Source organism: Grampus griseus (assembly GCF_964374135.1).
Source record: "Grampus griseus genome assembly, chromosome: X".
In the NCBI taxonomy this organism is placed as follows: domain Eukaryota; kingdom Metazoa; phylum Chordata; class Mammalia; order Artiodactyla; family Delphinidae; genus Grampus; species Grampus griseus.
The window spans coordinates 111,563,716-111,584,574 of record NC_138999.1 but is presented as its reverse complement, the minus strand read 5'-3'; the positions used below and the strand labels follow the sequence as shown (position 1 = coordinate 111,584,574).

Sequence of the window (20,859 nt, the reverse complement as noted above, 5' to 3'; positions counted from 1 at the left end):
GGTATTGATGAAAAACAAATGATACATAAGCTTCCTTGACTTCCCCCAGAGAGCTCAAATCCATACTGTCATGGATGCTGAATCTCTTAGACACATACTTGTCATCTGGGCAGTGTCTAGCTTATTATATTCCTTGAGCATGGAGCAGAGACTGGCCATCTCTGGGGTTTGGTGTAGAGCTCCCTTTCATCTAACATGGTGTTTTTTGTACAGCTGCTGTTCAATAAAGTTAATCCACAGTGATGGCAGATTTGAAGGTCCCCTCTGGCCGGCACCTGTCTTTCCTGAAAGATTATTTGCTTCTCTAAGCTCGTCAAATAAGACTAATGTTAGTTTTCACATGAAGGGAGGCACCAAAAAGAGTCAGGCCGCCTTTGGAGCATTGTTCTGCCCATCATCCCAGATGAATCCAAGAATGGACCGATTAAAGGGTACTCAGTGAATACTGTGCGCTGCTTCCTTTACTTTCCCCTAAATTAAAATATCCTTAGCATCCAAGTGTGGAGCCTGTGAAGTCCCAAAGAAGAAGTGTCCCTCATTATGGTGTCTCCACTATACTGACTATGCCTCCTCCATAATGAGAGATGTTGGAAAATATGACTCATGGCCCTTATTCCCAGAGCAAGACGCTGCCCATCTATGAGAATTGTCATTCTTAAGGAGGCAGTTCTCACTGGATGCAGCAGGCAAACTCTGATGAGAACAGAAAGAAAGAATGAAGATGCGTGACACATGATAGGCCACTGTTCTTCAAGCTCCTCAAGGAGGCCCGGACTTGGGTTTCTATTGTTTTAATATCTTCCACAAATAGAATATGCTTTCAGTGGCAGATAATGTTGAGATCCTGAGAAAGGAGAGCACTGTTCATCATCATGGTGGACACTTCACCAAGAGCCGATAATATATAAACCACTGTACCAAATAGAACTAATGTCTCTCCAAATCAAGCTTGAATCCTACCAAGTGATGGGACTCTCAAGATTCCCCCATGGAAACTATTATGAAGAGTCCAGTAGAGTGAGGTGGTTTATTTATTCATTCATACAAGGAATATTTACTGAGGCCTGCTGTAAGCAAGATACTGCGAGGAGCCCTGGGGATAAATCAGTGAACAAAAAAGAGAAAGATTCCTTCCCTCATAGTGACTAGAGTATTTTTAGAACCCCCATATTTTATCCCTAATAAAACCTGTTCTCATTTGAGCTGCCTCTTGACCCTCAACAACTCAAAGACTTCCTAAACATTTTGTTCCTTTGTGCTTTTATTCACCCATCCATGAATTTAAATATATTGAGCTAGGTCAAGGGGATACCAAGTGGGCCTTCAAGCTCAGAATCCAGTGGCAGAGGCAGCAAAGTCCATATCACTACACTACAATGTAGCAAGTGTCACAGTAGATACATGTAGAAAAGTATTGTTTAGCCATAGTAGATACATGTAGAAAAGTATTCTTTTAGCCAGGGTAGGATGGAGGGGGTGCTAGGTGGGTAGTGGTGATCAGGGAAGGTTGACAGAAGTCGCAACATTTGAGCTCAGTGTCCAGGGATATATAAGAAAGTGTCAGATGGAAAAAAGGAACTAAGAACAGCCTAAACAGAGGAAGTGGTACACCAACGACCGGAAGGTATGCAAGACTATACAGTGTGGGGAAAATGGTTAAATACTGAGCTGATTTACATCACCCCATTCCACAAAATATTTGAGGCAGCTTATAAGAAAGATTACAGTAAAAGAAAAAAATTACAAGTAAAATAAACCATCATCTGGGAAAATATAAATGAGAATAGAAGGGGAAGCCCCGGTAGGGAGGTTAATTAGAATTGAGATATGTAGGTTATAGGATCCCACCCAGTTTCTAAAGGTGAACTGCACTTGTGACCAGGTAGCCAAAACAAAAAGGGAAACCTGATCAGTTATATAATTTGCATTTTCCCTGAAGAGAAAATATACCAGTCCTCAGCAGAAGTCAAACTTTTCATGGCCCTTAACACTTGTGTGTGTTTGACACTTTAGCTCTGAAAGACTTTTTTCATAGGGATCTTCATACATAAGGGTGCACACTAAGTGAGGTAGTTGAGTCATCTCCAAACACTGGGCTGGAGCCCAGGACCAGTTGATATTGCTTTCTCTCATCCACTGCAAAATGTAGAAACTAAGAATATAGTGAATTTTTCATGAAGCTAAATTTGCTCAATTGAAAGGACTGTTCTTTATTTGGAGATTATAGATTTCCTATATTTTTGGTTTTGAAATGTTCTGTCTTTTGTGAATTGCATGAATGGTATGTGGTTAATTTTTGTTACTTTTTTCCATGTCTTAGCAAATTAAGAGGTTGGCAACCTTAAATATATATATGTGTATATATATATTTCTTATTCATCTCTAAAATCCAGAAATCTAGGAACCAAAGATGTAGTGTGAAATGTCCTCCCTAATGCCTTTCCAAAGGTGTTCACAGAATCCCTAGATGAGAGTCAGGGGCATGACCCTGAATCTGTCAAATGTTCTAACAAGGCAAGAACACAAAGAACAAAATAGGGAGGAATAGGGGGAAGGTGGACTAGATATATAGATATTTGCAAAAACTTATACTAATGAAATAAAGCTTCATTGGTTGAAATTTGGGATCAAAGTTGATATTTATTAGGGAGAGTCTTTATGAGCTGAAATTATGCCACATAACCCACCCAAGCCCAGCTTGCTGCCTCGTTTGTCATTGTACCTGAACCAGGCCCTACCCCAACTTTCCAACTGACCTGAAACAGGGGTTTTGATGATCTTCTGGAGAAGCAAGACAGATTTTGGTACAATTTGAGAGTCATTGTGCAAAAATTTAGAAACTTGTGTTCTGTTTCCAAGAGGGCTTGTGGTAAGTCCAAGGTCATCTCACAGCTCAGCCAAGCTCTCCTTAGAAATCTGTGTTTCCTCTTCAGGTTGGCTGCCTGAAAAGTCTTTTCAAGATCTGTGTAGAGAGAAGGCAGCCAGGACTGTAGTGAGTTAAAATTTCTCAATACCCAGGCATAATTCTTAATTTTCCAATGAATTTTATAGGAACTCTAAAGAAATAGCAATAATGTACCAGAAATGTATACCTGAATTGGAATCATAACTTTCTATAAAATAGCTTAATTATGCATATATAATTAGATCCTATTTGGAACATTTATTTTAGACTAATCCATAGTTGCATTTCAGTGGTTTTACTGTGAATACAAACTACCTCCTGGTGATCAAGGGTCTCTGGAATACCTAAAAGATTGGAAATGCCTTTAATGGACCTGGGTGGGGGACTTGGATGGGGAGAAGTCACTAAGTGTAAGCAGAGGCTTTCTGAGGGTATGAAGAGGACTCCAGCCAGCCAGAACCAGGTCCAGTTCTGAAAAGGCAAGCAGGATAGTAAATATGTCAGCTCCTATATCTGCCTATCTCCAGTTCATACATTGCCACAATTCCAACTTCTCCTGTGAGTCAAAGTTGAGACTTCAGATTTAGAACAGAGGACTCTAAATTATCCAATGCTGTGACAACACATATATTGAATATCTCAACAGGAAGTTCTGGCTGTAGAGATAAGCAATCCTATGGTAGCCTTTTGGACAGGAACATTTGAAGGACTCTACAGGTTGAGTAGGTAGATAACAGAGCTTAGTCTGACAAGAAGTATCTTTTTTTCCTGTGGACCCATGGACTTTGTGAGAAGCAGAGTAGAGTAATGATTGAGAGCATAACTAGTAAAAGCCACCTACTGTGTGGCCTTACTGTGTTATCTCTGTAAGCTTCAATTTCCTCATCTGTAAAATAGGGAATAATAATATTGGTCATTCCTTAGGATTGTTCTGAAGTTTAAATGAGATGATGTGTATAAAACCTGAAAATTCATGTACACCTGATCAATGGGCAGTAGTATTATGGACAGCATCCTCTTCCCCTGCCACAAAAGTAGATGTTGCTGTCTATAGGAAGAAAGCCATCGTGAACTGGCCTGCCAGAAAATATCAAGGGTTGAACCATAAAATTGGCATATGTGGTGTCTTTGTCAGGCATTAAAGATGGGCAACCTCTAAGGTTTCTAGTGTTTTGTAGACATCTGTAGTCTTTGTACATCTGGTAGTGTGTTGTCATCTGGCATTGTTCCAACTGGTCCTTCTACACAGCAATAGTACAGTGACAACTATTGCTCAAAGACAGTGGCTGTGGGGCCCTGCTGGATCCCAAAGCACCTTTTCAATAATCGGAAAAATAATGTCAGTCTAGTTAGGTGCTTAGTGTACTTTCTATTTTAATTACTTGAAAATAGCTAACTCTATTAACCAATCACACCCCACTCCTCAGACGTGCTGCATATTCTGCTTACCTATTGCTGTATGACAAACACATTATAACTTAGTGGCTTAAGACACAATGACTTTATTATATTTTAAGGTTTTTCTGGATAGAGTTTAAGCAGGACTCAAATGGGCAATCCACCTGTTCCACATGGTATCAACTGGGATGCCTCAGCTGTGGTGGGATAGTCTGGAGGTTCCAATACAATTTTATACATACTCATGGCACCTTGGCAGGGACAGATAAAACACTGGGCTCAGCTGGATCCCTCCCTTTCCATTTACACTAAGGCCCTCTCCACGTGGTCTCTCCAGCATGGTAGTCAGACATGTTACATTGTGACTAAAGCTCCCATAGCAAGTGTTCCCAGAGACAAGTGGAAATTTTATCTCTCTTAAGGCCTGGCCCTGAAAACAGGCACAACATCCCTTCTGCTGTATTCTATTGGTCAAAGTGGTTCTAGAGCCCATCCAGATCCTCAAGGGGATGGGGCATAGACCGCACCTCTTGACAGGAGGGGAAACAAAGAATTCGTATCCACCTTTAATCCACCACACTTGCAAAAAAGAATTATATAGAAGCATTTTGTTATTCGTCTGCCATGTTTTTCAGCATACCTGTTTCACCTTATACCTGTAATTAAATTAATTCATTAAAACAATTGCCATACTACATTGAGAGGCAATGCAGTGGTTAAAAGCATTAGAGTTAAACTAACCTGGATTTGAATCCTAGGTCTTGCCTAGGTTATTGGCTGTGGAATCTTGGGCAAGTAACTAAACCCTTCTGAGCCCCAGTTTCTTTATCTATAAAATGAAGGATAATAACAGTACCTAGCCCACTGGTCTTTTGGAATGAGATTATATAAAATGCTTAAGCACAGTCCCTAGCACAATGGAAGCACCCAATAAACAATTATAGTGATGATAATAATAATTGATGATAAAGCATTATAATTGTTTGCATGGCTGTTCCCAAACTGTACTCTGAAGTCGAGGATTTTATCTTATTCCTTCAACCCCAACACCTGCAGAGGGGCTGGCATCAAAATAAGGAAGGACATACAAATGGTTAGACATATGGATGACTGGACAAATGACATTTTCCTCCATTGTAGCTCCCTGGCTCAGATGTATACAGAGAATGGAGGATGATAATATTGCTAGATAACTACTCTATGCTGAGTTAAGTGCAAGTTGCTAGGCAGCAGGAAGACTTAAGGCTACACTGAAACATTACTTAAAATCATATAATAGAGATGTAATAGAGCTGCAACTCAGAGGAGCAAGGTGGCGCAACTGAAAAACAGCATTTGCAGCATTTCCAGTAAGCTGGGAGTTTGGAATGTGCATGAATCAAAAGACGGAATACAAACCAACATCTTATGACATTTCCATCAATGGCAGTGCCAAGAGTAAAGAAGGCAGTAGGGAAAAGGCGTTAGAAGAAGAGATGGTGGTAAAAGCAAAACAGAATATTTATTCCCGTGTACCGCAAAAAAAAAAAAAGGATCCTAAATAAATAGATAAATACATAAATAAATATATACATACGTATATATATATATATATATATATACTTTTTTTTTTTTTTTCGGTACACAGGCCTCTCACTGTTGTGGCCTCTCCCATTGCCGGAGCACAGGCTCCGGACGTGCAGGCTCAGCGGCCATGGCTCAACGGGCCCAGCCGCTCCACGGCATGTGGGACCCTCCCGGACCGGGGCACGAACCCGCGTCCCCTGCATCGGCAGGCGGACTCTCAACCACTGCACCACCAGGGAAGCCTCGGATCTTTCTTTTTAGTTGCGGCATGCGGACTTCTTAGTTGCAGCATGCAATCTCTTAGTTGCGGCATGTGGACTTCTTAGTCGCAGCGTGCATGTGGGATCTAGTTCCCCAACCAGGGATCAAACCCTGGCCCCCTGCATTGGGAGCATGGAGTCTTACCCACTGGGCTACCAGTGAAGTCCCTCCACAACCCTTTTATAAAATGATTTCAAATCTCCTTCAGAAGTTTAAATTCCTAACATAAGTGGTAATACTATGTACATGTTGGCTGTACTCTTCAAGCCAGAATAGGGCCTGAAAAAGGGAGAGAATTTCTCTGGTGTTCTAGTCCCAGTGTATTTTAGTGTTGGACTTCTTTGATTTTTTTCAGATTCTGCAATACTTGTATAAGGCCCATGATTTCAAATGGTTATTTTCTTGGTTGGTATTGGAAATTCAAGTCTACTTTGGTTTTAATGGTTGAAGATAAACAAAAGAAATAATCAATGTGATAGGAGCCCTTGAAATGTCATGTACAATGTACATCCTGCCCTCTAGCAAGCCCTGCTAGGCAGTGTAGCCTATGGAACTCTTGGCATATTGAATGCAAAGAAGAAAGGGAGTTTATCTACTCTGGCTTTAGCCATATGTCATGAATACACTTGCTTTTAAATGAATTTCATAAAATATTAATGTAATCATACCAAACAGCACAGTGGTGAGTACATCAGTCAGGAGTTATATTTATCCTGTGTATTTGTTTTTTGTTTGTCTCCATTTATTAGTAGACAGTACATGGAGACAGGCATTTCTTTCTCAGTCGAAGTGGCAGAACTTGTTTAATGAACTGATGTTTCTGTAATCTGTGGTAAGGTAGAGTTGTGAGTGACAGAACTATATGAATAACAATGAGGAGGCAGGCAGAACAATAAAAGGAAGACAAACATTTCAGTGGGGGGGGAAATAGATGGGATTGTTTAGTTGGCACACAATCTAATCTGATCTTTTCCTACTGAAAATTAACAGTTTGTAAATGGGGGAGATAATGTTAACAATTTTTCCAAAATCTTATACACAAGGAATCAAATTTTCCAAAGACATAAATGGCATTCTTAACCACAGTGCTCTCATTCTACAGCATAGGAACACAGAGTGTCAGGGCTCCTAAGTTCTCCAAGATGGAAAAAAAGACCTGGACGCCCTGTCCCCCTGCACAGAGCCTGACATATAGGAAGCTATCACAAATGTTTGTGGGATGTGGAAGTGAATGCCTGAATAAGTGAATATATTAGTGTGTGGACGCATGTTTTGAATGGAAGGAAGGAAACTTACCTATCAGGACCACCATGTATCATGCCAGAGGTTTTCATATCTGTTCTGTCCTTTCATCCTTTGAGCTAAATGTCATTATTTATCCCTACTTTTACCAAAAAGGAGATGGAGGCACACAGATATTAAGAAACATCCCTCAAGGTCATATAACTAGCATGTGGAGGAGAGTAGAGAGATGAGAGTCTCAGGGAGGAAGGGAAGGAGTGTGTGTGTGTGTGCATGCACAGGCATGTGTGAATACTTGCATGTTGGGTGAGATAACATATGAGGGCTAAAAGTAAATTTGTTTTCAGAAAAATAAAATTTCCTCTTAGAAGAAAATTCTTTCTTCCTAAACATGTTCAAGGTCTTGGCATCTCAGCATGACAGGCATGTGGGAGGATGCGGAATGCCCTAGCTCTCTTGGACTGGCTTGCAATGGGAGGTGCTCATGTGCCACCTACCTGCCTATCTGCCCAGTCACAAGACTCCCTCCTTCTGGGCCTATCGTACTTGAAGTCCTGCTTCTGTATGAACCACAGGTTCTTCCCACTGTTTAGATACACCTCCTTCAACATCTTAGAGAACCACCCAGGGGGGTCAGAGCCACCTTGAGGATATACTTAAAGGCACTGTCCCTTGGGCCTGAGTGGTGAGCAGGGTAAAGTCTGGGGGAGTAGGACCTGCTACTGCTACCATGACTACCCCTACATTATCAGAACTCCTTATGCAATATTTTCTTTGTTTGCAATACACTGTGCATTCTATAACAGAGGGCAGGGGTGAGAGGTTCTCTCAAAGAACATGCATTTTGTTATAGAGACAAAATTTAAACAATGAAATCAGTACCGCCTTTAGACCCAGGTAAGCGGGGCCCCTGCCATGGGCCCTCACATCAGGGGACCCCGAGCTTTGGAATGACTGTCCAGATATTTTCTAAGTCCCTCTCCAGAGCTGAGGACTGGCCAGGTAGATAGTGCCATCGGGGTAGGTGCCCCAAGTCGAGAGCAGCTCCTCTGTGGGTCTTGATGGCAAGAAGCAGCTTTCTCAACATTTTCTAGGTTCCCCCCCAGTGCCTGGGATTCACAAAGGCCTGCAGTGTCATCTAAGCAAGGAGCCCCAATCTCAAATTGAACCTTTGTGGACCTCAGTCCCCATTTCTCCCTTTGAGGCACTCTTCAATCCTTTACCCGACATGTAGACTCAAGTAAATGCCCCCAAGAAGCTTCAGAACTTGTGCCTGTGGAGTCCTCCCAGAGTCTTGGTTCCAGGAGAGTATCCTGGCAAGTAAATCACTCCGGCTATATGGTATGGTATTTCTTTCATGGTATCAAATGGGCTACCAGAATAGTATTGATGCTGATTTGTGGTGAATCAATTGTGTATCTAGACAAGCCCCACAAAATATGTTTGGGGAGCTCCCACACATCCTAGAAGCACCCCTGAATGAAACAAAAGATGATGCAAAATAAAATTCGGTGGCAACGGGTGTAGAACAGTTTTTAGATAAAGAGATAAGAATGAACCAGTATTATCTGGAAAGGTGGGACTTTAAGCCAGGCCTTGAAGCATGGGGAGAATTTGGGGAGGCTTGAATGACTCCAGGCAGGCAGGGAGAACAACAGGAACAAAGGCACAGAGAATAGTTATTTATTGAGCATTTTTGTGCTATGCATTATGCTAGGCACATTTCATTCATCATTTTGTTTATTCCTCATAGCTCCCTATAAAAGTAGGCGGAATTAACCCCGGTTTGCAAATGACAAAACGGAGGTTCAAAAGATTCATCCTGCTAATCAAATGGTAGAACTATGACCCAGGTATTCCTGAACCCCAAAACTGTATGCTCTTAACACCATGCTATACTGCAAAAAGACAGGAAGTGTTACAAGGGACAGCAAGAAGCCTTGTCTGAATGGAGCAGAGGGTGTGTGTTGGAAAGTAGTGGAAGGAAAGATCAATGGACAAGGCGCGGTCATATTACAAAGGGCCTTGGATGTCAAAATGAGAGGTAGAGACAAACAGGCACTGGGCAAACAAAAACAAACAGGCCTAGCCCAAAAGAAAAATGCACAATTACGATATTTAAGACCTGGTAATGCTAATAACATGTTTTCTTAAATATTTTGCCTCGGTCTTAGAAAGACCTTTGGTTTGAAGCTTATAAGGTAGCATTCTGCCTCTACTTGATCTTGCCTGGTGTAATTTATTGTTCTCTCTTTCCTCTCCTTTTTAAGACTTTGATCCTGCTCTTGGAATGATGACTGGAATTCCACCAATAACTCCAATGATGCCTGGCCTGGGAATAGTACCTCCTCCAATTCCACCAGATATGCCAGTAGTAAAAGAGATCATACACTGTAAAAGCTGCACACTCTTCCCTCCAAATCCAAGTAATATTCTGCTTTCTCTCCACACAAGTCACAGTGTTTTGGTGTCTCAGTCCCTTGGTTATTTGTTTTTGTGTTAAGAATGCTGTCAGGGCAATTAGTGCCTGTAAAGTGGTGGCTTCTGGGAAGGAACCTGGCTTTGGAATTGAATTCAAAATATAACACTCCTGACGCAGCTTAAAGTAAACTAGTGTTGTAGTTCCTTTTTAGAACTTGAATTTTGTTGAAAGGGGGCTCAGGTTATTTGGGTGGGGAAAACACTAACGGATAAGCCTCCCTTAGTTCTCTGCTGAGAGCGTGGCAAAAGTGCCATTTTTGTTAACAGCCCCAAGACTTTGTAAAGGTGAATGGAAAGAGCAAGTGCTATGGGAAGAGTAGGAATTTGGTATGTTGACTTACCTTCTCCAGAGCCCACCAACTGTGTCTGATGAAGCCTTGATTATAAACCCCAGTACTTACTCCTGCCTGTCTCTGGTATATTCTCTTGCACTCAGTGGCCTCTCAGCAATAAGGTCATGTGATTTAGGGACTCTCACAGTCTCTTTATGCACCCATCTGATCTGCTTCTGTCTTGTTTCTTCATTAGAAAGTATCTTTACCATCAATTCCTTCCCCTCTCTCCCACCTAACATTTCATCCAGGTCCTTGTCACCTCTCCAGCCCAACTCCAAGCTTGCCGTCTCCCAAACACTTCCATGTGGAAGGTACTGAAATTAAAACGGTAGTTAATCTTTCATCGTTCCAATGCATTTCCAATAAAGTATTAGGGGCTAAATCCAATGGATACTTTTTAGTCCTTAAATTACTTTATTTCTCTACTATACTTAGAACTAGTGACCCCTTTGTCCTTCTTGAAACATTAGGTCATTTGAAGGTGTTAGAATGACCACCAGAGAGATTATATAGATCAAGAAGGAGGATGACCAAGCAGGGCACCCTAAGGAATTCTAACATTTCAAAATTTAAGAGAGAAGGGGAATTTGCATTTCTATACACCCCTTAGCAGCAAAAGTCCTTAAAGCACTTAATCTTTACTGTTTCCAGTTCTTCTCCTCTTCTCTCTTAAATCTTCTTCATTTGGGCTTTTGCCCCGCCCCTCTATCAAAATGCTTGCTTAAGAACACTAATGTCTATAGCACTAATAAAGTTAGTTAGACAAGTATTCTCATTCATACCTGGAAACCAGTCTTTTATAAGGACCATGACAATTATATTTACATAATATGCTTTTAAAATATTTGATAAATTGATAGACAATAATGATACCACATTATAATATGTATTTATTTTATGTTACTAGTTGCTATAAACTTTCTCATACCTTTAAAAAAAAAAAAGAACACTAATGACCTCACAATACTAAATCCAGTGGTCAATTCTCACTTCTCTTCGTAACTGACCTAACAGCCATGTATGACACAGTTGATTACTCCTTACTCACTGATATACTTTTTCACTTGGCTTCCAGGATACCACACTATTGGTTTTCCTTCTCACACTGGTCATTCCTTCTCAGTCTCCTTTGCTGATAACCTTCTGTTCTCGCTGACTTCTTACCATTGGAGAGCCCCATGACTCAATCCTTGGACCTCTTCTCTGTACTCATACCGTTGATATGCTCATCCAATCTCATGGCTGAAAAAAAGTATGCCAGTGATACTCTAAATTATATATTTAGCTCAGAGCTTGTCTCTGAACCCCAAACTCATATCCTACTGCTTATTTGGTATCTCCACTTACCTGTCAAAGAGACATCTCAAGTTTAATATGTTCAGAACAAAACCCGTAATATTTACCCCCAAACCTTCTCCACTAGTATCCTTCTCCATCTCAGATAATGGCAACTGCATCCTTTCAATTACTCAGCCAAAACTTAAGGGTAATCCTTACCTACTCTCTTTCCCTCACACGCCATATTTAATCTGTTAGAAAACTCTGTCAGGTCTACCTTAAAATATATAACTAGAATTCTACTATTTTCATGATAATTACTGCTATGATCCAGTTTATGCCCCCATAATACATTTTCTGAACTATTGCAATAGCCTTCTAATTGGTCTTCCTCTTTCACCCTTGCCCCCTACAATGTATTCTCAAGAGAGCAGGCATAGTGATCCTTTTTAAAACCTAAGTCAGACTATGTCCCTCCTCTATTCAAAACCCTTTAATGGCTCCCTGTTTTACTCAAAATAAAGGCCAAAATCTGTTTAATGGCACAGAAAGACCTTTTTTTTTAAACATCTTTACTGGAGTATAATTGCTTTACAATGGCGTGTTAGTTTCTGCTTTATAACAAAGTGAATCAGTTATATATATACATATATCCCCATATCTCTTCCCTCTTGCATCTCCCTCCCTCCCACCCTCCCTATCCCACCCCTCTAGGTGGTCACAAAGCACCCATCTGATCTCCCTGTGCTATGCGGCTGCTTCCCACTAGCTATCTATTTCACATTTGGTAGTGTATATATGTCCATGCCACTTTCTCACTTTGTCCCAGCTTACCCTTCCCCCTCCTCGTATCCACAAGTCCATTCTCTAGTAGGTCTGCGTCTTTATTCCTGTCTTGAATGGCACAGAAAGACCTTTAATGGCAAAGAAGGTCCTCCCTCTCTCACATTATCTCTTTGACTTTGTCTCTTACCACTCTCCTTTCCATCACACATTGTTCCTGTTATACTGACCTCCATGCTGTTCTGTGAACACACCAGGCACTCTTCCATCATAGGGCATTTGTATTGGCTTTTTCCTCTGCCTAGAATACTCTTCTCCTAAATATCTGCATGGCTAACTCACCTCCCTCCTTCAAGTCTTTGCTCAAATGTCTCCTCTTCAGTAACCCTGACAACCTATTTAAAAGTTCAGCCCTCCCTGCCGCACTCCCAATCCTACTTACCCTCTCTATTTTTCAGTTAATACTTATTACCTTTTAACAAACTATGCAATTTATAGAATGTAAACTCCACAAAAGCAGGAAGTTTTGTCTGTTTTGTTCACTGATGTATCCCCAGCACTGAGAAAAGTATCTGATATATATAGTACGTGTTCAATAAATATCTCTTGAGTGATGGAGGGATGGATGGATGAATATAAAAGGAGAAGTCAGAGGTCTAGAAATCAAACCAAGAGAGCATGAGGTAATTACACCACATGCTGACAACTTCTAAATCTATTTTTTCAGTCCATGGCTCTCTTCTGAGCTTCAGACACATATAGCCAACTGACCACTAGACTTTTCCAGGTGTATCTACATCAAATGTGCAAAAAACAGCATTATACTATAGTGAACAAACTACTAGATTAAAAGTCGAGAGAATTGTGTTTTACCCCCAGCTCTGTCACCAACTACCTGAGGGATCTTGGGTTAGTCGCATGACCGCCCCAGGTCTCAGTTTCCTTGTCTGTAAAGTGAGGCTATTGGGTTAGATTACCCTAGATACCTCCAACGTTTCATCCAGTTCTAAAAATATGATTCTTGATATTAAAAATGTAGTTACCACAATAATTATTCACCTAGGCAAAAGTCCCTCAAAATGTATTAGGAAAAGCAAGAGCAAATTGGCAGGTGGCCCGTAGAGCTTTGTGCCTTCAGTGGAACAGGCAGTATGGTATAATAATTAAGAGCCCCAACGTGACATAGGCCTGGTTTCATATCCCAGATCTCCATACTAAATAGCCATGAAATCCTGGGTAAGTAACTTAACCTCTCTGATCTAGACTAGGCAAAATCAGTTCTGGTCTAAAAATTCAACAGATCAAACTAGACTGGAGCTGACTGTGCACCAGTCTCCTAAAGATAAATGGTGAATTGTCCTAGGAGCAACATCCTCTGATTCCTAGGAGTCAGAGATATGGCAAAAGAAAGCTCCCCGGAACGCAGGTACTTTTTTTCACAGGGTGGCTATCAGAGATTTACTGCATTCCCAATTAACAGTCCTCAGTTGGTGGTATAAGAAGAGGACAGCACCCTCTCTCCAGAGAACTCAATTCTGTCAAGATTTTTCACTTCAGCTGATAGACCTTCTGTATGGAGAGGTTGCGTTTTTCATCTACTGTGAAATAACAGTGAACATGGAATAAATGGTGGAATATCATCTGCTATCTGTGTGCAGGCATGTGGGAAAGCACCCAGGAGCCAGAAAAAGAGCAATCATTTCATTTTACCATCCCAAAACAGGCTGAACTCATTTTGGCTCCTAGGGCTGGGTTCTATAAAGAAAATTAGAGAAAATGGATAAATTGAGAATTAATAAAGATTCGCTGGCCTTCTGATTACTTCCAATCAGTTGGGATTACATTAAAATATATCTGACCCCTGCTGATTGTCTAGGGGACCTTCAATCTTGGGCTTTCTGATAAAATCAACTCAAAGATTTTGCAGTATGCAAATTCTGGCAAACCAGTTGAGTGATCTGTGATGCTCCTTTGAAAAGCAAGATGCAAATGGTTTATTGGGCCTCTATGCTGCTCCCTGCCTCACTTCTCAAAGATGAGCAGTGACTTTGATCTTAATGCTGATTGCCCCAACACAGTTCCCCAGAGTGGGTGCTTAGTTGTAATTAGAATTGCTAGAAGCCCCTCCTTTTCCATTACCAGAGATTAGAGTGCTTTATCCTCCCAGTTATCTTGCATCTTTTTACATGGAAGTTTCTTCTTCTCCATCGGGAGTGGTGATTGGGGTGTTACAGGAGCTTAGCACATTACCTGATTAATAGGATTAACTCCTATGGAGTCACCATTGCTATGCCCATATCACTGTATTTCAGTGGGATTAGAAAATCGGGCCCAGACAACGAAGTACTTTGAGCTGTTAATTAAAGAACAAGTACTATCCATTAAGGAAGACAGTACAGCCCATTGCCTTGCTGGTGGCATACACCTAAATCTCAGCAAATGCTACATTTACCCAAGGAAAATAAATAAATCCCCAGCATTCTTGACACTACTCTTAGTGGCTTTTATGCGCCTTTACTTAGCAGACAGTCACCACAGAATAATCACAGCATCTAAATAGGGTGATGGTTTCATCAAGGGAAAGAGCCTTGGTATTGTCAGTATTACATATAACTATAGCAGTAACCAGACATTCCTTAGAGTCTCTCAACGGACCTAAAGGTAAACCTAGGCTAACTGAAATAATATAAAAAGGTGATTATTTGCTTCATAAAAAGATTCTTTATCGAATTCATTTAAATAGTAAACTTCAGAAGGGTTCTAAGGCAGGATTTTATTCTGAAGCCTTAGATTTGAAAACATGGCTCTAACTAAATAGATGTTGTTAAAAATTCTTTACCTAATATAGTCAGTGGCCGGGTTGTGTTCTATGGTCAAAATCATGTGTGTCTTCACAGCTGTAGATACTGAAACTGAGCAGAACACCACGGGCCCTACAGGGTACAAAAGGCCCTCCATGTCCCCTGTTTCTTGTTTGTAGGAAAAGATTTTTGTCTCCTAGGTCTTCCCTGAGTGCCAAAGAGCAGGCACAAGCAGTTACTAATTGGAGAAGTGAAGGAATACAGAAACAAAGGAAAAGCAGTTAAGCAAGATAGCTTGAACAATAATTCAACAATAAAACAGAGTCCTAGTTCCTCTGCAAGGAATATGCCCCAGACTGGTTGGAACCAGAAGGTTTATGATTAAGATTCCTGAAACACCACCTTGTTACCTCACTACCAACCAGTCAGAAGAAAGTCATACACCCTGCAACCCTCACCCCAAATGTTGCCTTTAAAAACCCTTCCATGAAAACCATCAGGGAGTTCAGGTCTTTTGAGCATGAACTGCCCATTCTCCTTGCTTGGTGCCTGCAATAAATGCTGTACTTTCCTTCAGCACAACCTGATTTTGGTAGATTGGTTTTACTGCTGGGAGGGTGGGGTGTGAAGCAGACCCAAGTTCAGTTCTGTAACAGTTTCTCTACCAATAAGAGTGATTCCTTCCCAAACCCAGCCTTATCTAAAGATCTGGATAAAGCAAGGAGCTGAAGGTTTAGAAATCCAGGTCTTAGCTATCACTCCACTCCAGACTTGTAGTAGGATTTTAGAAAGCCTCAGAGTGGTAATTAGGAAACCTGAGTTCTATAATAGTAAATAATAATAACACTATAATAACTACAATTTATTGGGAACCTATCAAATGCTAGGCATTATGCCACATGCAATATAGGCAGTAGATTATCAATTATCCTACAATAACCCTTGTAAGGTAGAGGATAGTATCCCTATTTTAAGATGAAAAAACAAAGTTCTCAGAGGTTATGTAATTTTCCCAAGGTCATACAGACAGTGAGTAATTAAGGTTTAAGTCCAGGTTTAACTGCTCCAAGTTCATTTTCCTTCTCTTTCTATCTGATTTGTTGACCTTGAATAAGTTACCCAACCTCACTCAGCTAAGGTTTTTCCTCAGAATATTATAAGTTTAGGCCAAGTCAGTGGTTTTCAACTATAGCTACATATTAGAGTTGCCTGAGGAACTTTAAGAAAATGATGCACATGCTGCACCCCAGACTAATAAAATCAGACTCATTGGAGTGAGACCCAGGCATTGTTTGTTTGACTCCCAAGTTGATTCTAATGTGCTACCAGAGTTGAGAATCACTGGAAGTGTGATATCTAGAATCCTTTCCAGTTCTTAAAAAACTCAGAAGTATAAGTCTCAAGAGATTCTGGATCTCATTTTTCCCTTTTTGGCTAAAGCTATAACCTCTCTAATGTTAGACATTTCAGATTCCTGCTCACTAGGTTATCTTCTTTTCCCTTTAAGCTTCTCCTATGGAATAAAAAACCAATACAGTGAGTTCTTCAAATTGCAGACATTTAAAATTTTAACAGAAATTTTGTAGGTTCCCTGAATCCCTCTACCCCTTTTACTGACTAAATAGAGGGAAAGAGAGCATCATGAGAACTTGATTATTCTGACCCACACTAATAAGCAAAGTGAGGAAGCTTAAGATGCTAATAGCCAAGGCAGCTCTCAAATCATCTGCTTGCCAACTTGGATAAGAATCAGGTGGGGGCCTTGGCCTAATCTACAAGTGAAACTCATTTAGTTTTGCATGTGAGCTGTAATCACTGGTTGTCAAGCTCTCCAAATCTTGAGCTGGGAGAATTATTGTTAAGAGCTGAATGCGAAGAACGGATTACACAAAATAAATCTTTGCAGATACAAAACCAACACTAGAAAACCCTTGACCATCATGCTTTGTTTTGTTGGGCTATGAACTGTAGGATTTTGCTTGGGAAATGCTTTGCTACATATAAACAGCAACCAGGAGCTGGCAGATACAACCGGCTTTATGTATAAGTGAGTAGAAAGCACATTTTTTAAGCAGAAGGAGAATCATCTCATTAAGTAGGTTTTTGGGTTTTTTTTTTTTTTGCGGTACGCGGGCCTCTCACTGCCGTGGCCTCCGCAACGGGACGCGCAGGCTAGGCAGCCATGGCTCACGGGCCCAGCCACTCCATGGCATGTGGGATCTTCCCAGACCAGGGCACGAACCCGTGTCCCCTGCATCGGCAGGCAGACTCTCAACCACTGTGCCACCAGGGAAGCCCATTAAGTAGGTTTTTAATAACTCTACAGCCAAATTTATCTCACTTTATTTAATGATTTCCCAGATGAGCTTACTTTCCCTCTAAATGCTGCATGATTGGCTCTGGACCTCACTTCTCCAGCAAAGAATCTGAGGAAGAGCTCACTGGTATCAAAAAACAAAAAACCTAAAAGGGATGATCTGTACTCTGGCTGACTTTGTCAACCAAATTATTCTGATAGCTGTAAATATTTTTGTAAATGTTCACCCCTTCACTGTCAAATTAATCCTGAAACAGTTCTTTCTGTAAGCATGAACAGGGAGAATACAATAACTACAAACTGAATTAAACAAACCCTTCTCTCAAGGACGTTGGTTCTAAGAATTCTCAAAAGTAAGTTTAAACCAAGTGGGATTTCTTTCCACTAATTGTCTTCTTAATAAAAATGACTGAAAATTGGGCATAGCTGGGTTGTCACAACAAAAGTAAAGAACAAAATTAAAGAACTGTTGATGAGACAGATGGGTCTGAGTCTTTATCCTGTATACATACATCACGATCACCAAATCATTGAATAAAATAATTCTCAGGGTCAGGCAACCAATTTGCTATGGAGCAGAGATGAGCATCTTGGAGGCCACATGCTTCTGGGACTCTTAGGCAGAAGTCTGATGGGGACAGTAGGGCTGTCTCTGGGACATGTTAAGTTTCTTAGAGGTCTGTCCTAAGCAAACATTTTAATTTCAAATGCTTTTGCACTTACACTTAGATCTCCCACCTCCTGCAACCCGAGAACGACCACCAGGATGCAAAACAGTATTTGTGGGCGGCCTGCCTGAAAACGGTACAGAGCAGATCATCGTGGAAGTGTTTGAGCAGTGTGGAGAGATCATTGCTATTCGGAAGAGCAAAAAAAACTTTTGTCACATTCGCTTTGCTGAGGAGTACATGGTGGACAAAGCCCTTTATCTTTCTGGTAGGTGTTTAGTCATGAGGATTGTGCCCACCAGGCACAGCACAGAGATTGGGGATCAGTGTATTTGCACCTGTGGCAGCTAAAGTTTGGGCTTAATGGCAACCTCTCTTGCCTTCATAGATGGAAAATGCATGTTACTACCTGATGTACTCCTTTAAAAGTTCTTAAGTAGTTCCCATTTGCCTATGGGATAACTCCAAAACTCCTTACTTGTAGTGTTAAAGGCCTTGATTATCTGTTTTACCTCTCAACATTATCTCCCAATCCTTCCTTCACATACCATGTCCTAACACTAAACTAATTCTAGTTCCCAGAATGTGCCCATGGTGTTTTATGCCCTTTCCTCTGACTAGAATTACCTTTTCCAAGCCCACCCACCATACACACATCTTCATACCCTAAAGCTCCAGCTCAATCATAACCTGTTCTAGAAATCTTTCCCTGACTTCTCTCCCCACTCTGCCCCAGGCTGGTTTGGGCACCCCTTCCTCAGTGCTTCTGCCATGCCTGGTGCTTTCTCCTAGCATGACACCTGTAACACCATATGAGAACTGTCTCTTTCTACCTCTGTCTCCTGCAACAGAGAATGAACTCCTTAGGAGAAAGACTGTGTCTTATTTAACTTTGAATCCCCAGCATCTAGCACATAACCTGGTACAAAAGTAGATGCTCAAAAATAACTATGGAAGTCAGTTAGTTATCAAATATTTAGTGACTGATAATCAGAATGCTAGGTTGCTGAGGATATGGCAAAGACTGAGGTATACAAAATTCTTGCCATCAGGGATATTACATTCTGAAGATGGCAAAATATGATATATATGTAAACAATATCAGGTACTAATAAATGCTATGAAGAAGATAAAAACAGCTAACATACCTGGGGTTGCTAGGGAAGCAAGTATTCTCTAACATTTGAATTGAGATTTGAACAATATGAAGGGGATTGCCATGCAAACATCTGTAGGAGAAGCATTCCAGAATAAGGAAGAACAAGTCAGAGACCCTAAGATGAAAATGGACTTGGCATGTTCAAGCAGAGGAGAGAAGGTAAGCATAACTAGAGCACAGTAAATGAGAGAGAGGCAGTGAAGGGAAATGAAGTCTGAGAGGTAAACAGTACCAAATTATGTTGGTCCCTTAATCTATACAGACATACCTTTTTTATTGCACTTTGCCTTATTATGCTTTGCAGATATTGTGTTTTTTACAAATTGAAGATTTGTGGCAACCCTGCATTGAGCAAGTCTATCAAAGCCATTTTCCCAACAGCATTTCGTCACTTCGTGGCTCTGTGTCACATTTTGGTAATTCTGGGAAATTTTAACTTTTTCATTATTATTATATTTATTATGGTGATCTGTAATCTTTGATATTACTATTGTCATTGTTTTGGGGTGCCACAAATTGCACCCATCTAAGATGGTGAACTTAACTGATAAATGTGTGTGTTCTGACTGTTCCACCGACTGGTCGCTCCTCCATCTCTCTCCCTCTCCTTGGGCCTCCCTATTCCCTGAGACACAACAATATTGAAATTAAGCCAATTAATAACCCTACAATGGCCTCTAAGTGTTCAAGTGAAAGGAAGAGTCTCTCACTTTAAATCAAAAGGTAGAAATGATTAAGCTTAGTGAGGAAGGCATGTCTAAAGCTGAGATAGGCCAAAAGCTAGGTTTCTCATGCCAAACAGTTAGCCAACTTGTGAATGCAAATGTAAAGTTCTTGAAGGAAATTGAAAGTGCTAGTTCAGTGAACACACAAATGATAAAAAACTGAAACAGCCTTATTGCTCATATGGAGAACGTTTTAGTTGTCTGGATAGGAGATCAAACCAGCCACAACATTCCCTTAAGCCAATGCCTAATCAAGAGCAAGGTCCTAACTCTCTTCAGTTCTGTGAAGGCTGAGAGAGGTGAGGAAGCTGCAGAAGAAAAGTTTGAAACCAGTAGATGTTAGTTCATGTGGCTTAAGGAAAGAAGCCATCTCCATAACATCAAAGTGCAAGGTGAAGCAGCAAGTGCTGATGTAGAAGCTACAGCAAGTTATCCAGAAGATCTAGCTAAGATCATTAATGAAGGTGATACACTACACAACAGATTTTCATTGTAGATAAAAGAGCCTTCTATTGGAAGAAGATATCATCTGGGACTTTCATAGCTAGAGAGGAGAAGTCAATGCCTGAGTTCAAAGCTTCAATGGACAGGCATACTCTTTTTAGGAGCTAATACAGCTGGTGACTTTCTGTTGAAGCCAGTGCTCATTTATCATTCTAAAAATCCTAGGGCCCTTAAGAATTATGCTAATTCTGCTCTTCTTATGCTCTATAAATGGAACAACAAAGCCTAGATGACAGCACATCTGTTTAACAACATGGTTCACTGAACATTTTAAGCCCACTACCAAGACTGACTGGTCAGGAAAAAAAGATTCCTTTCAAAATATTAAGGCGCATTGACAATGCACCTGGTCACCCAAGAGCTCTGCTGGAGGTTAATGTTTTCATGCCCGCTAACACAGCATCCATTCTGTAGCCCATGGATCAAGGAGTCATTT

The 20,859-nt window shown here is 40.8% G+C and overlaps 1 protein-coding gene across 4 annotated transcripts in view; it reads left to right on the top strand.

The window, feature by feature from the left end:
- ENOX2 (ecto-NOX disulfide-thiol exchanger 2) overlaps nucleotides 1-20,859 on the top strand; it is a 283,434-nt gene that overhangs the window by 213,883 nt on the left and 48,692 nt on the right. For all 4 annotated transcript variants that reach the window (XM_082681777.1, XM_082681774.1, XM_082681776.1 and 1 more), the window contains 2 exons: nucleotides 9,643-9,798; nucleotides 18,097-18,303. In XM_082681777.1, the coding sequence (XP_082537903.1) occupies nucleotides 9,643-9,798; nucleotides 18,097-18,303 (363 nt within the window). The remainder of the gene's footprint in view (nucleotides 1-9,642; nucleotides 9,799-18,096; nucleotides 18,304-20,859) is intronic.